The sequence below is a fragment of the Tiliqua scincoides genome, chromosome 1 (genome assembly GCF_035046505.1).
Source record: "Tiliqua scincoides isolate rTilSci1 chromosome 1, rTilSci1.hap2, whole genome shotgun sequence".
Taxonomy (NCBI): domain Eukaryota; kingdom Metazoa; phylum Chordata; class Lepidosauria; order Squamata; family Scincidae; genus Tiliqua; species Tiliqua scincoides.
In genome coordinates, this window is record NC_089821.1 from 91,586,632 (window position 1) to 91,605,140 (window position 18,509).

The 18,509-nt window shown below is 50.2% G+C and overlaps 1 protein-coding gene across 2 annotated transcripts in view; it reads right to left on the reverse strand.

The window, feature by feature from the left end:
* Positions 1 to 18,509, reverse strand: part of ZEB2 (zinc finger E-box binding homeobox 2) — a 203,720-nt gene that overhangs the window by 184,187 nt on the left and 1,024 nt on the right. The window contains exon 2 of one of the 2 annotated variants that reach the window (XM_066611927.1): positions 16,026 to 16,166. In XM_066611927.1, the coding sequence (XP_066468024.1) occupies positions 16,026 to 16,098 (73 nt within the window). In that variant the 5' untranslated portion in view covers positions 16,099 to 16,166. Of the gene's footprint in view, positions 1 to 16,025; positions 16,324 to 18,509 lie in introns of those variants that run through there. The other variant, XM_066611929.1, reaches the window with a different exon arrangement.

Here is an 18,509-nt window from a genome sequence, read left to right on the forward strand (position 1 = left end):
TCTCTGCATTTATCACTCCGTCCCAGAGGAGGTGTTTGTTCGACATCGCAGCTTGACAGCACAAAAGCACCATGGCCGGGAGCCCGAGCAAAGAACCTACTGACACGGATCATTCGTGGGCCCCGCTTGCACCAGGCAAAGGCTGCTGCTGCCGCCTCGCCTCGCACTTTTATCTGCCTGCCTGCGCAAAAGTGTCAAACTCCACACGTTCCCCCCAAGCGCGGGGTCAGGGCCAGCTCCTTCCCTTTGCAAAGGCCAGATCTCCCTCTCTCCCTCTGCAACACAGCCTCCTTTTTTGCCACGCTGCAAACTTTCAACTCCGCTGGGTTTATCTGTCTGCTTCGGAGAGACAAAGCATTAAAGGAGGCTTTGCGCGCGCGCGCGCGCACACACCTCCATCTGATCAGGATTGGGGGACATGGATGGAGAGAAGGAAGGCAGACCTTTCTTTTTCTGCACTGATCAAGAAATGTGGATCTATGGGAAGAGCAGAAAAAGAGGTGGGGCGTGCAAGCTGTTCAGCAGATCTCCTCCCCCGCCCCATCACCAACACTGTGGTTGACCTTTTTTCTCCTCTGATCCACCAACGGGACCTTTCTTTCCTGCGCATGCGTAGTTGGTGGGTCTCATTTTCCACACCTCTACAAATGGGAGGGGGGGGGAATTAAAAAGCGAGTAGCGGTTCACTTCTGTGAAAAAGTCTTGCTTCCTTGCTGCTCCTTGAACGCATGACCCCATACAACCCGATCCTATGCATGTCTTTTCAGAAGTAAGTCCTATTATAGTCAACGGGGCTTACTCCTACGTAAGTGTGAGTAGGACTGTAACCTTACAGCACAATCCTATGCGTCTACTCAGAAGTAAGTGTCACTGAAGACAATGGGACTTACTCCTAGGAAAGTGTGCACAGGATTACAGAGTCACCCTCCAGGACTTAATTTGGTCCCATTTGTCGGGACAGCAGCCCTGCTGGAACAACTAAAAAGTTCCAGAGCACGTGCAGAATTCTTTTGCTTCACCACCACCACAGCTTCCTCCACACACCTACACCCTTGTAGACGAGGAGAGCCTTCAAGGTCATTGACTTCCAGATAGGCTTGCTCCTTTCCATCTCTGCCTGAGATGAAGACGAACCACTCACTGCCCCCTCCTCTCTCCAATCTAAATCACCAGAAGTGAGATTTTTCTCTTCTGTAATCCTGAGTAAGTGCCTCAGACTCTCCTCCCAAAAACCTAGTGGTCCTCATAATGATAGTTCCTGCCAATCCACTTGTTACTTGTCTGTGATTGCAAACATGGTAATACATGATTAAATACATTGATATATATTGGATACACAGGTACATATTCAAGAATGTAATGCCACTATATTAGATGTGGGGGAAAGGAAGGTCATGCACCCTACCATTCTTATTCACCGCATTCATTATCATGAACTGATTACTTTATTATTACCTCTCACTTGTTTAGATTTTCTCACATGGAAATTCTTCCAACTCTCTTTAACCACCCTAACTGACTAATTGATATTTAAATATAAACTTAACTCACTTAAACCGATTTAGCCCTACTGAGGCCAGCATTCGAATTTAAGTACACTTACCTGGAAGTAAAGCTAATTAAGATGAATTGATATTGCTTACAGGAAAATGTGTTTTAAGACTGTGGTGCCAATTCTCTTAAATCTGCATTCTTTGTTAGTCTGTACATTATGATTTTTCATGTCCAAAAGGGGATGAAGGCAGTTTAGAGATTGTTAGCCTGCCTCATGCAGTCTCCTGTATCTTATGTGCCACAAATTTGTCACATGTAGAAAATCAAGGACAGAAGAAGTTCTTCTTCTCCAAAGTGTCTCTGGGGCACTTGATTGAACATGGACATTAGGCTGGCACTCAGTCTAAATCTGTTTTCTGGATTTCAGTAAGAGGGTGCCTTTCCAAGTAAGCCACCATCAGAAACAGGCTTGCTTGGAAGTCACTTGTATTGAAATCCAAGGGGCTTCCAAGTGGTTTGGGTTAGGATAGAGCAGCACAAGTCCTAGCTGGCCTGGCCTGGCCTGGTTCTGTTAGCTGCCAAAGCACCCTACCTAAACTGCCTCTCAAAACAATTGTTAGAGGCCCAGCTCTAGATAGCATCACATGGCTCATTGGTGGAATCATTTGAAGTGACTGGCATAATTTGCTGGGCATTTGAAGTGACTGAAATTTACCCACTTGTTAGAGGGAAGAGGAGAGGAAGAAGAACTGTGCAGATCGGAGACATTCCAATATCTTAATCTACTAGTTTAGGTATTGATCTTTTTTTCTGTGCCTCTGACCTTGCCAGGACTTCTATTCTGCCCCATAATCACAGAATTGGTGTGTGCATCAAAGAGACACAGAGCAAAGCTCACCAATCAAAGACAGACCCAAAAATCAGCTGGAGCAGAAGTACTGTATATGCCATGGAGATCACAATTTGTATCCCGTGTTATTTAATCCAGGATAACTACTCACCCCAGTTCCCTACTCCCAATCCATGGATTAGAATCCCCACAAGCATGGAGGAAATGGAGTCTGTTTCGTTGCCCTGATTCTGACAATGGCAGCGTGGTTAAAGCGTGTTAAAAGGCTGACTAATCCGTGTTAAGGGAATTTGAGTCTTTAGCAGCGCAATCCTGTGTGTGTGTGTGTGTGTGTGTGTGTGTGAGAGAGAGAGAGAGAGAGAGAGAGAACTCAGATGAAAGACTGATTGAGTTCAGTGAGACTTACTCCCAGGTAAGTTTGTCTAGGATTGCACCCTAATGTGACAGAAAGGAATGGGAGAATCTGTGGTAAGGTCTGACTGTCCCAGCAAACCACACTCCACCCGAACTCATTTTACCTCCCTCCTGAGGTGGTGATGATCTATTCCAGGCTATGCCGCTTCTCTCCTCCTCCCCCCCTTCCTTCCAGTGCCCCAATAACAAAGAGTAAAAGAACTTCCAATTCGGTTTTAATTAATTGCTTGCTCGCAACCATACACACCCCATCAGCTCTGGTTCGTTAGTGAAGCTGGAAACTGGAAAGAGTTGAACTCGTCTAACACCCACAGAATAAGAATGTTAAGTGTGCGTTGGTGTGTTTAAAACACACACACACACACACACACATACTGCTAGGCTACAAGACAAGCTACCTAATGACTGGGTGTCTAACGAGACGAAAGGTAGGAAATAACCAGAGGGGAAAAAGCCTCAGCACCAGTTCTGCTCCCGTTTCAGAGACGTCCATTTCCACACAACTCTTTAAACATCTCGGTCTCGTTTGAGCACGTGTGCATCTTCCCCAGTTCCTGACACCCTTCGCTTGAATCTGATGGGATCTGATAGAACGACGCTTTAGAATACCCCCTAATTCGGATCGAGTTTCGGAGTGCTTTAGAATACCCCTTTTAACCCCTTTTTGCCTGGCCATTTCACAGGTGTACACATTTGGTCTCTGTTGCTTATATGCAACATTGGGCAGCAATGGCTTAATTAATTCGCATCGAGACTCGGAGTGCTTTAGAATACCCCTTTTAACCCCTTTTTGCCCGGCCCACAGGTCCGGTGCCCTGTTTGGTCCCCTGTTGCGTATATGCAACGTTGGGCTTCATGGATTCGGATCGCGATTCGGAGTCACAGCGGGGGCAGGTGGCCCAGCATCCCTGCCTGACTTTTCTGCCTGCCAAACTGCAACTTTCCAGGCTGCCAGGCGAGCTCCGGCTCCTCTCCCACACATACACCCTCCCCTATGCAAACACTGCTCGGTCCCCCTGGATAATTTACATTCCTGGAACCCGCACGGATTACATGTAAAGATAGAAGTGGCTGATTGGGAAAGCTCGCTCCTGTTTGGACTGAGCGAGCACCGGCTTCACGGGGGGGGGGGAAGGGGGGCTGTGTAGGTCTGCAGTGGAGGGCGATGCCTCTGGGCTCATCAGCTTGGCTGCATCCATGCCCAGCCTCGACGGTGCGGAGCGTGATCCCAAGCGAGGCAGGGCTGTGGGGAGGGGAGGAGCCGCGCCTGGAGCGAAGGAAGGACCCGAGGAAAAAGTTCCGCTTGTACACTCCGCTCCCAGCCTGCTCCGGCTCGACTTTGCTGCGCCTCTCGCAGTTGGACCGGGCGCTGCCTGCTTGGGACTGCTGCTGCAAAGGACGCTTGGGGCCAAGCTCAATTAGATCGCTAGTGGGATCCGTTTAATTCCGCTCCCAAACTGTGACCCTGACCGAGGTTTGGAAAGTCAGTGGGTGGGTGGGTGGGTGGCTGGGGGAGATGGAGAAGCAATTTTTAACACACACACACACACACCACCACCACCAAGTCTTTCCCTTTGATCTATGCCCCTTGTCCCCTTCCAGAGGATGCTTGACCATTCATAGAAAATAACATAAAACATCATTATGGGATGATCTGACAGTTGACATTCCTGCCAAGCTATGCTCCTCCACGCCAGATCCTAGCATGCTCCTGCTCTGGGATTTGAGGGCAGGCAGGCAGGCAGGCTCCCGAGAGAGAGAGAGAGAGAGAGAGAGAGAGAGAGAGAGAGAGAGAGAGAGAGAGAGAACGACATTCAGGAGCCAGGTTTGCAGGAATAGTAACGGGTGCTCCACATTTTGCATCCCCTCCTCCCATCAAAAGTGCTGCATCAACCCAGGGAAATGATCGGCACACGAGCAAAAAAAAATAAAATAAAAAATAAAATAAAATCACCAGGAGGCTGTGTGACAAAGGGAGTTTGCCAGCTTGACACACGGGTAACAACATAGCAAACACCTTTAATTCTGTCACGTCTCATACCCTTTACTTTCTCACACGTTTGTGGCTGCTCTAACGTTGACACCTACAGCTTTTTTTTTTCCCCTTTCAAAAATGAAAAGGAAAAAAAACAACAACCCTGGAGAAGGGATTTAGTTTGAGTTAAACTAAAAAAAAAAGAGGGGGGGGAGAGAGAAAACACCTGTAAAGCTACACATTCTGGTTCTTACTCCGAAGTGAATCCGAATTGGGATCTGAAGTGAATCCGAATTGGGATCCAAAGTGAATTCGAGTGGGATTCTCTAGCGTTCCTCTGGAGTTCAGCCTCTCTCTCTCTCTCTCTCTCTCTCTCTCTCTCATCTGATATCTGATAGACATCTGCAACCCTGAGAAAGTGACACGTGCTGTCTGGTTTTCAAGGAGAGCCCAACAAGTGCTCTTGAAATTCATGGGGCTTTTTGGGGGGGGGGGGGTGTGTGTGAATGAACAGCTTTCACACGAATGGGTTGGAGTGCAAATGCTGTTCCGAGATGGCGAAAGGAACCCTGGAGCTAGTTGCCCCATCTTCCTCACCCTGATCAACTTCTAAAACAAGTCTATCCTTCTGGTCAAATGGGAACCTCTGATTTGAATCAATCTGTTTGTATTACGTTCCAACACCTGAGGCAGGAGTTCTGAGTGGGCAGGCAGGGGAAGACTGACAGCCCAGGAGTGCACTCGTTGGGGAGCAAGCCCCATGGAACAAAGTGGACCTTCTTCCCCAGTGAGCCTGCAAGGGATCTGCGCTTGTCTGCACCGCTGGGGCTTTACTCCTAAGTACTGGAGTCTGGGCTAGGGGTGTATGGCTGCATAGGGGACTCTGCCCTCAGCTTGTAGTCAAGCACTCCAATCCCAAGTGTCACCGAGGAGCTTCGGATCAACGCCTCCTCTTGGCCTTTCAGTTCGAGATTAAGCATTTGGATGCTGAAAAATATGCCAGGGGTCCCCTCTGTAACTGGGGGGACCTCCGAAGCAAGTCTGGGGAGCCTCCGCTCTGGCGTGGTGAGTGCAAGAAAGTGGACGGCAGGCAAAGTGTTAACGCCCCGCTTCTGGGTAGGTTAATATCACAGCTGCTTGGTAAAGTATTATCCCAGCACCTCACTTCACAAAAGCTTCCCTTTTGCAAACAGGCTCCTGCTTCCCCCCCCCCCCAGTGTCCAAGGTGTTTACTGAAGTAAAGCTGCCTAAATCCTTCACTGCTTGGGTCATGGGGGTGGACAAAAAGGGGGGAGAAGGGAGGGAGAGAGGGTCTGGGGTGGAAGGTGTAGAGATAATCTCTTTTTGTAAATTCTGTAAATCTTCTGGGAAAAAAATGATCAGGAATCTGTGTCACATGCCTCTCTCTCTCTCTCTCTCTCTCTCTCTCTCTCTGGGAACATCTCGGAGTAGGGGTGTGTGCTCCTTTTGGAGAAGGATCTGCCACCGCAGCTCCAGGAGAAAGGGGCCATCGCAGTGTTCCCTCTCTCTCTCCCTCCCTCCCTCCCTCCCTCCCTCTCTCCGTTTCTTTAGCACCTTTAATCTGAAGTAAGAGAGGTAGAAAAGAGGGTCGTTACTATTGCTATCTTTAACAAAAAAAAAAAAAAAAACCCGCTAAAAACAAAGCAGGTTCCTGGAAAAAAGAAAACTATTTGGAAGCTCAGAGAGAGTGCTGTTGAAAAGTTGTCCCTTCAGATTTCTCCCCTAGCCTGGGAGCTCCTTCTTCCAAGCTTGGGAATTGCAGAGTCTCCTCTTCCACTCCCCCACCCTATCTTTTTTTCTTTTTCTTTTTTTTTTAAACGTGCAAAGAACACAGGCAAAATGTGACAGCTCTGCCTGAAAGGGCTGAAATACTTCTCAGTAAGCAGGATCATCTAGTTATAAATAAACTCTCTCTTCGTTAGGGACAGGAAATGAACAGAAAACCCTAAATTCATAAATTAGGATCATCTTATTTTTAAGAGAAATAAGACAGTATATTTTTTTTAACAAGCAAACTCCAAATAAACAATATGCATATTTTATATTATTGCACCCCCCCCCCCAAAATTTTTGCCCTCAGAAACTTAGGGTGTGTGTGTGTGTGTGTGTGTGTGTGTGTGTGTGTGTGTGTGTGGTTTTCTGTTGAAAAGATGGGATTTGTACAAATGTTTCAGATCAAGAGAACACTTTGTCAGGCCTTCCTCTCCTACAAGTTGGCTCTTTTTCACTAGTGCCTTATGGACCAGTCATCTCAATTTCTCTCCCATCGTCTCTGAGTCAGGGAGTATCACACCCTTCTGTTAATGGAGGTGATTAATCGATTTAGAGGAGAATCCCAGATTTAAAAAAAACAAACACAAACAACTTGGATTTGGGAAAATGGAGTTTCAGGATGGAAGGGTAGGGATGTCTTTCATTTGTGCCCATTCCCCTGATTCAAATTCAAGCCTGCAAACATAAAAGAATTGGCACAGGAGCGAGTCCAATTGGGTTCACTTGGTTTGCTTTTCAATAAGTCTGCTAAGGACAATAGGCCAATGGATTTAATTGCAGGTAAGCCCCACTGATTTAAATAGAGCTTATTCACAAGGAAGGCATATAGAAGTAATGTTTGGGCCTGGCAACCCACATTGTAGGGAAAAGTCGTACTGATTGTACGTTGTACTGACTGCTTATTAGAGTAATTCTGACTATACCTGCTATGAACTTAACACCTCATCCTGAAGACGTGTGCACAGAAGTTCGTCCATCTCAGTGCAATCTCCAGGTCAATACACAGATATAATGCAATATGCAAACCCTGGCTTCAGCACTAGGCACAGCTACTTTGGGAGGAGTCCCATTGAACTCACTGGTACTTACTTCCTAGTAACCATGCTCGAATCAGGTCACTTAAATGGATTCCAGCTAAACAATTTAGAGTTGCTACATTCTTCAGGGCTAGTTGACAAGAGATTAAATAACTAAACTGAATGAATCATGTACAAATTTTCTGAACATTCAATCTGGGTGATGCGAATAAGGGGTGTAAAAAACAGTGCAAACTTTGCCAGTAATGTATGTATGTATGTATGTATGTATGTATGTACAGTTACTTGGGAGTCAATCTATTGGAATATTGCTGGCTTCTGTTCCAAGGAAGCGTGTTTAGAATGGGACCTTAACATCCCATCCTTATCACGCCTTATCACGGAGTTATTTGTAGTAACAAACAAGGTCCCTTACAAATCACTTTGGTTAGGGACCTGGGTGTCAAGATGCAGATTCTGTAAAGAATGGAATCTTGACTTCTTGACTTTTGCCCAGCACTCCCACTCAAACCCTTGCAGGCCCTTGATTTCAGCAGAACTTCCCTCCTCCAGTCCCTAAGAACATTGGGGGGGGGAATCCCACTGGAGCAAATCTCATCCTAAAAAGGGGCTTCCTTGTAAATGTGTATAGACTGGACTAAGTGCTAACTGCTTAGGAACCCAACTTAAGGTCCCCCGTCTCAAGTGCTTGGAAGCAAGCTGGAGCCACAGTTGAGGGCGGGATGTGATTGGGAAGTTGAGAAGCCGCAGGGTGGGAGGGGGTTAGGTCTGGGCTGGAAGGATCTTTCCTAGATGTGGGGCGGGAAGAGAAGGCCCCTTTGAGATGTCATGGGGCTACTCACGCAAACCCACACTGGAGACTTCCAAGGGGGAAACCCACACAGCACGTTCTGGCCTGGCCCTGAGAGTGCTGGAGAAGAGCCAGCCAGGCTGTTCCCCTCCTTGGCATGCCAAGGGATGGCGACCTATGCCCACCTGCCCCTGAGGAGTCCAGGGGCCTGGTCCAGAGAGAGAGAGAGAGAGAGAGAGAGAGAGAGAGAGAGAGAGAGAGAGAGAGAGAGAGGCATCTGACACTTTCTACCTCAAGTGTTAGCGCGCGAGTGGCCATGAATAGTCCTCGCATGCCATCTCGTAACACTATCTGCCTGTCAGAAGAGCGAAGGCTGGGCAGCTATATAAAGCTTGTAACTAGGGGAAGCCCAACAAACAGCCACAAACACCTCAGCTATTTGACTCTGATGCCTGCCTGCCCCCCACCCTGCTTCCTCCAGCCTTTCGCCTCTGCTCTTTTCCTCCTTCTTCTCCTCCTTCTCCTTTTCCTCCTTCTTCTCCTCCTTCTCGGCTTCTTCTCCTCTCTCTCTCTCTCTCTCTCCCCCCCCTTTTCATCTTGGCTTTCTGTTGCAGAATGCAAATCTCGCCTGCCGGCGGGTGAATGGACTGAATTGTGATTAAGAAGAAGAAGAAGAGCTCCTTTCTTTGTTCTCCCCTCAGGGGATGTTTACTGGGAGAGACACAGCGGATCAGATATGAAAGGCATTCAGGTCAGCATTGATGTGAGCGAAAGTGAAATCATACCTAAGGCATTCAAAAGACCGCCGTGTCAGGGGTTCAGCTAACGGTGCATCTACTGTGTGTGTCTTCCCTGGTAGGCACACGAGAGAAACAGAGAGAGAGAGAGAGAGAGAGAGAGAGAGAGAGAGAGAGAGAGAGAGAGCTGTCCACAAAATGGGCATGGTTTTTCTTTTTTTAATTTAAATTTTGGCTTCTTGATTGGGTGCTTTAACACCCAAATATGTTCTGCAAAGTTTTTTGTTTTTTTTAAAGTAAGGCTCTTGGGGGGGGGGAATAGGGGGGAATAAAGTGTGCCCCCCTCCTTTCTTCCTGCAGTGTAATGTGAAACCTCCCTTTCCTTGGTGTCTCCATATGGGCTCTATAGGGCTACATTAGACATCTAATTGATATGACTGAAGGAGATGGGATTGTTCCTGAGTGGTGGAAGGAAACCAGGCTAATCCAGCCTTGCCTCCATCAGAAGCAACCTCGGGGACAGGCGACATGACATGGGCTGGGGAAGGAGGGGAGGGGGGGGTGACACAGGCCCGCACACCTTCGCCAGAGGAAAGTCGTTCCGATCGCCCCCTCCTACGATCCAGCACCAGAGAGAGGTTCCCTAGAGACGAGGAATAGCAAGATGGGGACCGGGCATGGAAATCAAAGCCTCCCCATGCTCGCTGCTTCGCATGTATTCTGTAGCTGACTTCTGGAAAGTTTCTGCGGCTCAAATATGTAGCGAGAAAAAGAGCTGGTCCCCATTTGCTGAGCTGCAAGGTTGGGCTCAGTATGTGTAGAATAGTCTACACTATTGAGTGAGTGAGTGAGTGAGTGAGAGAGAGAGAGAGAGAGAGAGAGAGAGAGAGAGAGAGAGAGAGAGAGAGAGAGACTTTTTTGTGGGAAGGGTACAATCCCTGAAAGCCTTATGAAAACATCAAAATGAAACCACACACACACACACACACACACACCTGGAAGGTAAACACACACACCGACCCCGACTGATCCAGAAGAAGAATGAATTTGATGCTGGCTCAACCATCCTCTCTGACAATGTTTGTGAAGTTGAAACCTCTCTCGGACGGGGGCTTAATCCCTCCTCTCCACCTCCTTCTCTTCCCATCTGCTTTCCTGGAAACATTTAAGGCTGCACATTTCAACTAGAGTTTCTGCCTCAGAGCCCCCCTCTCCGCCCCCCCCCCAAGAAGACAACCAAAGAGCAAGGGAGAAGGTGCCTGACTTGGCCACTCAGACAATCGCACCCTTGTGGGAAGGCCGACGAGAATGGTACAGTGGACACCCCGGCACCATTGACGTCCTCAACATGTCAATGAGACGCACTGGGGGAGACGAGCCATTGTCTGCTCGCACGGCGGACCTGCGCTGCCCGCTCGGGGAGACAGGCACAAAATAGTGTCTACCTTGGGAAGCCCTTCGGCCTGGGGGTGGCGGAGGGACAAAGGCCTCGCTTTCAGAGGGAGTGAATGCACCTTCGAAGCAGGGGAGAGTGGGGAGTGCCAGATGCTGCGCAGGCCAACTGCGCCCTATGCCTTCCTTGCAGAGAATCAACAACCTTCTTCCCACTTTTAAAGCCAAGAAGGGGGGGGGGGTGTCTCTTCCACCCCTCAGGGAGCTCTTTTTTCTCCTCCAGCTCGCTTGGTCCTGCAGCACTCGTGCGACTGCGATTTTCCTTCCTGATCTACTTGTTTCATTTGAAAAACCGTCAGTTCATTTCCCTGGTCCACCCTCAGCTGAAAGCAGCCCAAGATTGGGGGGGGGGGAAGCCTCGGAGTGGGGTGGGTGGGAAAAGTTTCTGAAAGAAGCTCCAAAGTCAGCATCAACAGCATTGAAGACGGTACTGATAGATTCCAGAAAGGAGAGTTAAGAGCCCCCCCCACCCCTCTCATCCTCGCCCATCTAAACACTTGAATCAATCAGAATCCCCCTTGTGAAAGGGAAAACAGCCTCCGTGTCGCCCCAGAGTATCTCACTTTGCCCAAGTCGTGGGAATGATGGTGACACTTGAAAGGCACACTGGACAGGTTGGTCTTTTCCGGGAACATTTATTCTGCATCCGTCTACACAAATAGGAGTCAAACTTTGGGGGGAAGAGGAGGCCAGCGTTCTCCCTTGTAATGACTCCACTTTCACAAGCAAAGCACCTGGCCGCACCTGGCCAGAGCCCTCCCCTAGTCCCAAAGCCCCCAGTTCTGCCTGCGATGTCCCAAAAGGCACCTCTCTCTCTCTCTCTCTCTCTCTCTCTCTCTCTCTCTCTCTGCCCAACAGATGCTCTCAAAACCCCTCTTCGAGCCCTCCCCACTAGGCTCCTCTCAAAACAGGATCCCGCTTTTAACCCCCCCCCCCTTTTTTTTTTGTGGCTGGCATCTTTCCGGGCCTGGAAAGAACCTCCGAGGTTTTCACTTGTTGGGCTGCTGTCAGTGGTTGGCTGCCACAAGGCCCAGAAATCAGTTGAGACGCCTGCTCTTTGAGAGGGGGGGGGAGGAATCAAAGGCTCTGCTCTCCCCCCACTCCCTTCGCCTTGGAAAGCGGGGCTAAGAAAGATGGTACTTTTCGGGAGGGCCTAGGAGCTGATCGCACAGGACTAACTTTGTCACAATTCTTCCCATCTGATGGGGGGGGGGGGAAGAGAATCCTGCAGCTGCTCATCCAATCGCCACCCGGGTGTACTTCTAACTCATCATGGGGGGGGGGGCTGAGGACAAGGCCTCTCTCTCTCTCTCCTCCCCCCCCCCCCATATCTGCCCATCAGCAGCATCGTCCACGCGGGTCCGCTTGGCACAGTCACAGCATCAACAACCCACAAGCAGCAACAGCACAGAAGGCAGGACTTGGGGGAAGTTTGCTTGCCGGAGAGTGGTAGTGGATCCCCCAGGGGCAGCCAGCGTGGAGAAGGGAGGGAGGGAATTCGGAGTTGGGGGGGAGAGCAAATAGAAGGCGGCTTGGGGGCTTGCCTCCCGCTTGCAGGGAAAATGCTTCAGTTCAGTGTGAGTCAGGCGACTTGGAATCATCTGACTGAACTTTCCTGAAAACCAACAGACATTCCTGGGCGGCTGCTGCGGGATCCTCTCAGGCCCTCCAGTCCGCCCCCCCCACCCGAAACTCCTCTGGAGAGACCGCATGAAGGAGGAAAGGCTGCCCCAGTTTATCCGCACCCCCAGGATCAAACTCCCTGCAGCTCCGATCTTGCCTCCTGCTCTGGGGAATGATGGATTGGCTGGCCTTCTGAAATGCAGGCCAGTTGACCCAGCACCTTCTCTTAAACCTGAGAGCCCCCACAGACAGACACACACAGAAGCGCGCACCCATTTAGTGCTCCCCGGGCGGACACCCAGAGTCTCAGACTACTCCCACGGTCTTCATTTGGTGAGAGAGAGAGAGAGAGAGAGAGAGAGAGAGAGAGAGAGAGAGAGAGAGAGAGAGAGAGAGAGAGAGAGGCCTGCCAGCAAAGAAAGAAATAAATACATACAGAAAATGTTTCCCTCGGATTTCTTCTTCTGATACCTCCTTTTCAGCAGCTTTCTTTCTTTCTTTTTTAAAACTCCCCCTATTTGAATTCTTTTGCCTTGCTCTGAAATTCCTTGTCGATTGCTTTGATTAACACCATTCTAGCTCATGTTATCTGGGAAACGCACAACCTCAGAAAAGTGACATTTTTTTTCCCCAGGAATCCAAAAGAGGACGGAATAATAAAAAAAAATCCACTTCGTTCAGATAAATCCCCAGCAATTCCCAAAGGGACCAAATACGTGTTTGGATGGAGAGAGAGAGAGAGAGGGAGAGAGAGAGAGAGAGAGAGAGAGAGAGGTGATGAAGAGCTGATGAAAAGAAAACAGACCCTCTGTGCATCTACCTGCTACTCAAAACTTATTTCTTATTTGAGAAAAGAATAAACGATAAGACACACAAATCAAGTGGGGGAGGAGGGAAAGATCCCCCTTGGATAGCAAGCAAGCTAGTTGCTATAGACTTAGAGCGTGGCATTCTCAGTGGTAACTTAGACCTGAGCAGAAGTTTGGCGAGCCTGGAAGACAGGTCCCCCTGAAACGGGCATATGACACTCTTGTGGTCTCCACCAGGCTCTCCAACTAACTGTGCCCAGCCAGTGTCAGGGCAGCAGAACGAATATCACGCAGGGCCCTTCTACATGCTCTAATTACGCCTGTTTCCTGTATGTATCGCCAGCATTATCTCTTCCCCCACTCATGTCACCTCTCTCTCTCTCTCTCTCCTTCTCTTTGGTAGAACAGAGAGGAGGAAACCTGGGCCTTAGAGATAGAGGCAGATCTTTACCACACCACGGTGGACAAGCCTTTAAGAAGATAAGCTCTTGCACCACACACACAAACACACACACATATGCACACACACAAACCCCATCCTAGAAATGGTCAGGTGTGTTAGACAACACGCGGACTACCCTTTCCTGCAACACTTCACATCCTTAATAATAATAATAATAATAATAATAATAATAATAATAATAATAGCCCAGCTTGAAACCTTTTGCTCTAAAAATACGGGGGGGGGGAGAAGAGGGGAAAGCCTTTTGAACACCAGGGCTTTGCAATCCCATTGATCAGCAACGCGTTTTACCTGCTTGTAGAGAGCAGAGACAAGCCCACCACGGAGATTGATTTGAGGCCAATCAATACCCAACATTTAATAATCATAAAAAGAACAGAGGAAGTGCTGGAGAGGGGAGGGAAGCGTTCGGTGTCATTTTTATGTCTGCTAAATTGCTCTGCTTCGGGAGGGGGGTTTAGAGGGCTGCCTCCTTCTCTAAGGCCACCTAAAGGATGATCCAGCAGGCTCCAGGAAAAGCGGGGGGGGGGGCGACCCTTGAAAAAAGAAATTTCTTGTAAAGTTCCTGAGACGACATTATTTGAAGTTGGCCTCTTTTTTTTGCTTTTTAACGAAGCGAGGAGATCAAAGTGTATGTGTGTGTGTTGGGGGGGGGGCAGCCAGCCTGAGTGACTTCACCCAGAGTTTCAGCCTCCAAGTTCTCTCTCAAGTCCCCCATATGGTTCTGCGCCTCCACAACAAGGGAAAAGGCACCCGCACGCACGCACACTCGGGCCGGGGAAGGAGAGAGAGAGAGAGAGAGAGAGAGAGAGAGAGAGAGAGAGCATTTGTTTGTAATCAGGATCTCTCTTTGTTTTCTTTCCTCTCCCCACTTAAATTAGAAGTAAGCACCGCGCTGCGGGTTCACACCAAAGTTCTTCATGCCACTCACTTCCCCCCAACACACACACACACACAAACACACACACACACACACACACACAGAGATACCGTCCCCCCCCCCCTTCTCCCTCCAGAGAGAGAAAAGTTGTGGCCAAGGAGGTCCGTTCAGAGAGTGGGGGAATCAATGGTGTGGGGCTGGCTTGGAGTGGCGGTGGTGTGTGGCGGTGGCGGGGGGGGGGGTTGGAACTTGTGAGCCAAAGAAGAAAGGAACTAAAAGGATGGGGGGGGGGGTTTGAAAGCCTTATGCCAGAGGAAGAGCTGCCCAAATCCGACTCCGAACACGACTTAGTCGTGAACCTCCCCCCCTCCTCCCCAAAGCCTGCGGAGATCAGAGGCGAGGGCAACCCTGGACGCAGCGAGACACACCACAAGTAGGACGTTGACACCACACACCACACACGGGGTTGCTGCCGCTGCTCGGAGGGCATTTCCTTGTTGGCCAGGCGATCGCACGCCCAGCAGCCCCCCAGGCCCTCCAGAGCCGGATTTCTCACGCTGCTGCTGCTGCTGCTGCTGCCCCCTTCCCAACCCTTGTTTTTTTTCCCAGGGTCTGGCTTAGCGGTTTGGGTTTTCCTGGATTTTGTAAGCGGAGCGGTTGGGGAAAAGAGAATCACCAGCCCCTCCGCCTCCTTCCTCTGCGATCCCAGGAAGGACCCCTGACTGGGCTGGATCGTGCCCACGTGAAAAGTGTTCTGAAGTGCCTTTTTTCCTGGGAGAAAAGGGAAGGGGGAGACGAACGAGCTTGGCTCCTCCGAGAGGTGCTTGTGGCAGGGAAGGCAGCGATCAAAGGCAAACAAGGAAGGCGAGGGTGGTGGTGGAGCGGGGGGGGCAGAAGAGAGGGAAGAAGGAATCTAAGGGGTCTTCTTGGGGGATCTCTCCGGCACGGTGGCGGACGAGCAGGAACCGTTAGCTGACTCGCCCTGGCTGCAGGCAAGAAAAGTTTCAGCCCTGAGCTGAGGAAGGGAGGGGAGGGAGAATCTTCCTTCCTTTCCTCCCCCCCTCTGGGTATCCCTCTTCTCTCCCAGCCCCCCCCCATCCCTCTGGAATCTGCCCCAACTCTTCCCAGGCTCGGGGTTGCGCACTTGAGTAGGACTTCTTCTCCCCCAAGGAAGGCTGTGCAGGGCCGGGGCTGGGGGGGGGGGGCGGACACAGAGAACCGACTGCGAAGGAGCGTTTGCCCGCATGGCGCTGGGGAGAGGGGGGGAGACACTGGGGCAGAAACGCCCTGGGATCCCCCACAGCCTCCCTGACACTCACTTTCTCTTGGACTCCCTTGAACTCTCCCCCTTCCAGAAACACACAACAGCAGCCAGCCCGAGCTCTCTTCCTCGCCCTGTGTGTGTGTACGTGGGGGGGGGGGGGGCTTTCTGTCGCTTTCCTCCGCCACCGGAGCGAGCGATCGACGGGCTCCCAACCCCAGGGTTCGCTGCGGGTTGAGGGGCTTCCTCTCTGCCCCCCAGCACCCCTTCTCCCCCTTCCTTGCCTTTGATTCATCACCCCCCCCCCACTTTCCCTTTCTCTCCAAGCAAAGTCGCCAGAACCCCAAAGTATCCACGGAGAAAAGACGGAGAAAAGTTTTTGGTGGCGCCCCCTCCCTCGCTCGCTCGCTCTCTCGCTCCCGCCGCCCCTGCCCCGCTCTCCTTACCGTTCTTCCTCCTCGGATTGGCTTGCTTTCGCCTCTTACACCTGGGGCCATCCGCCATGATCTGCTGCTTCATTGATAAGAGTGGATCAGATGGCAGCAGCTCGCATGGGCTCGGCTCCCTGATTCAGCAGCACGCAGGCTCTATGGAACAACCAAACAGAGGCACCGGGTGGGCATGGCGAGATCCCGTTCAAACGCGCGGCGCCAAAGGAGCCCACGCACAGGGGACCCCCGGCAGGCAGGCAGCCACCCCGGGCAGGCACACGCGGGAGGGCGGGCAGGCGGGCGGCCACCCCCAGCCAGGGCTCGCCCGCCCTTCCTTTCAAGCAACTCTGAGTGTGTGTGTGAGAGAGTGTGAGATCGCCTCTGGGGTTTCTCGCTCCTTTTCCTGTGTGTGTGTTTGTCCTTCTCTCTCTCTCTCTCTCTCTCTCTCTCTCTCTCTCTCTCTGTGTGTGTGTTTGTGTGTGTGTATCCTTCTCTGTGTGTTGGTGTATGTGTGTCCTGTGTGTGTTGCTCCTTCTTCTGTGTGTGTTTGTCCTTCTCTGTGCATTTGTGTGTGTTTGTGTGTGTCCTGTGTGCGTGTGTCCTCTCAGTGTGTGTTGCTCCTTCTGTGTGTGTGTCCTTCTCTATGTTTGTGTGTGTGTTGCTCCTTCTGCGTTTGTCTTTTTCACAAAATATTCTTCTTCTACTCTCTCTTCCCCCATTCCCCCCACTAGCAAAGGAGATCAGAGAGACCCACAGCCTGACCTCTCCTTCAAAAATGACTCACGATCCTGGGAGAAGGAATATGCATTTTAATTTCTTTTTAATTTAGGGCTGACTTTCTTCTTCTTTTCTAAAAAAACAGTAGGGGTTTTCGACTCCTAGTGCTGGGCGGATGGGTTTCCTCTGAAATGTCCTGAGCACCTTTCAAGACACGGTGTCTCTCTCTGGTAGTTTGCATGAGCGATGACACCTTTAGACACATATTTTGTGTTTTTGAAAGTGCATGGCGACAAACTGATAAGAGCCACAGAGGAACAGGGCTCTCTGCCCTGAGCCTGCCCTCCCCTCCTCCATAAGCTCCTTTCTCGCACTTTTAAAAGTCCCATTGGCAAGAAGGTCCCGTGCAGAGCCTTCTCGACCACCCTCCCTCCACATCCCAGTGTCATTTCAGGCTTCCTTCCTCAGAAAGAAAACTGGGGGGAGACACAGAAAGTGAGTGAGTGAGTGAGTGAGTGAGTGAGTGAGTGAGAGAGAGAGAGAGAGAGAGAGAGAGAGATTTGCAACTACTCTTGTGAGAGTTTTTTATTAGGTGATCTCAATTTTTTTTTTCCTTAAATTTTTATTAAGGCTTGTAAACTGGTGCACCTCTCGCTGACACGGCAGCAAGACTGAATTTGAGGTCGAGGCTGTCAAAAGTGGGGGAAAGGAGGAGGAAAGCTCTGGCTGCTCTAAGAAGATGCTGCAGCTTTAAACACACAGACACACACACAGACACACGACGCTCCGACTTGAGGATTCGTTTGAACAGGGGAGCTGGGCTGGGCTGGGCTGGGTGGGGTGGGGTGGGGTAGGGTGGGGGACGGAGACTATAAAAGATGTAACAGATGCAAACTGTAAAACAAGAAGGGTTAACCCTTGCTCTCCTGAACCACATTCATCCTAACCTCATCTTTTTGTCTGCCCTTTGGAGTTCTCCTCGATTCTTCAGCAGAGTTGGAAGCTGGACACTTACGGGAGAGTAAGTCCTGTGGAACTCCGTGCAACTTACTTCCGAGTAAAAAAAAAATAAAGAAAAATGACCAGGCTGGGGCAGCACAAAACACAACTGCTGCCTCTTCATTTTCTTCCCCTCCCTAGATTGGTTGCTTACTTTCCTGTGAACTTGGCATGGTCTGCTGGCATGGCTTGCTTGTGGAAAGGAGCTTGGTTTGGAGTTTAGCTAAAAATACCCTGGTGTGCAGGTAAGATGGCACAGGCGAGGTCAGTCCTGCAGCTTATGCAGGCTACTGGCTATGAACCCATCTTGATCCACTAAAGTAAGTGTGTGTGTCTGTGTGTGTGTGTGAGAGAGAAGGGCGAACAGAGACACTCAGTTCCGTGCCTGCTAAATACTTCCAACTCCAAAGAGTTTGCAGTCATCTGCTCATCTGATTTGAAAGTGGAGCAGGAAGCCAAGACATTATTTTAAAACAGGCGCCCTCTGACTCTTGAGAGGCTTCTGGGCAAGGAGCTGAATCAGGTCAGAAGCGAAAAACTGGTCGTCAGTGATCTGGCACTCTTTCACATTCAAGAACAACAATCACGGTGGTGGTGATGATGATGATGATCATGATGATGGTGATGATGATGAGACAGGGTGGCCAATCATTCAGAAAGCTGGGGTCTCCGGAAAGTTTGGTTTCTGTCCCTTCCTAGGCGAATTCTTATTTTGCAAATGACTTCGAAGCCACTTTCACTTCTTGGTTGAGAATCCCAGAAGCTGAGCGAGCCGTTCACTTC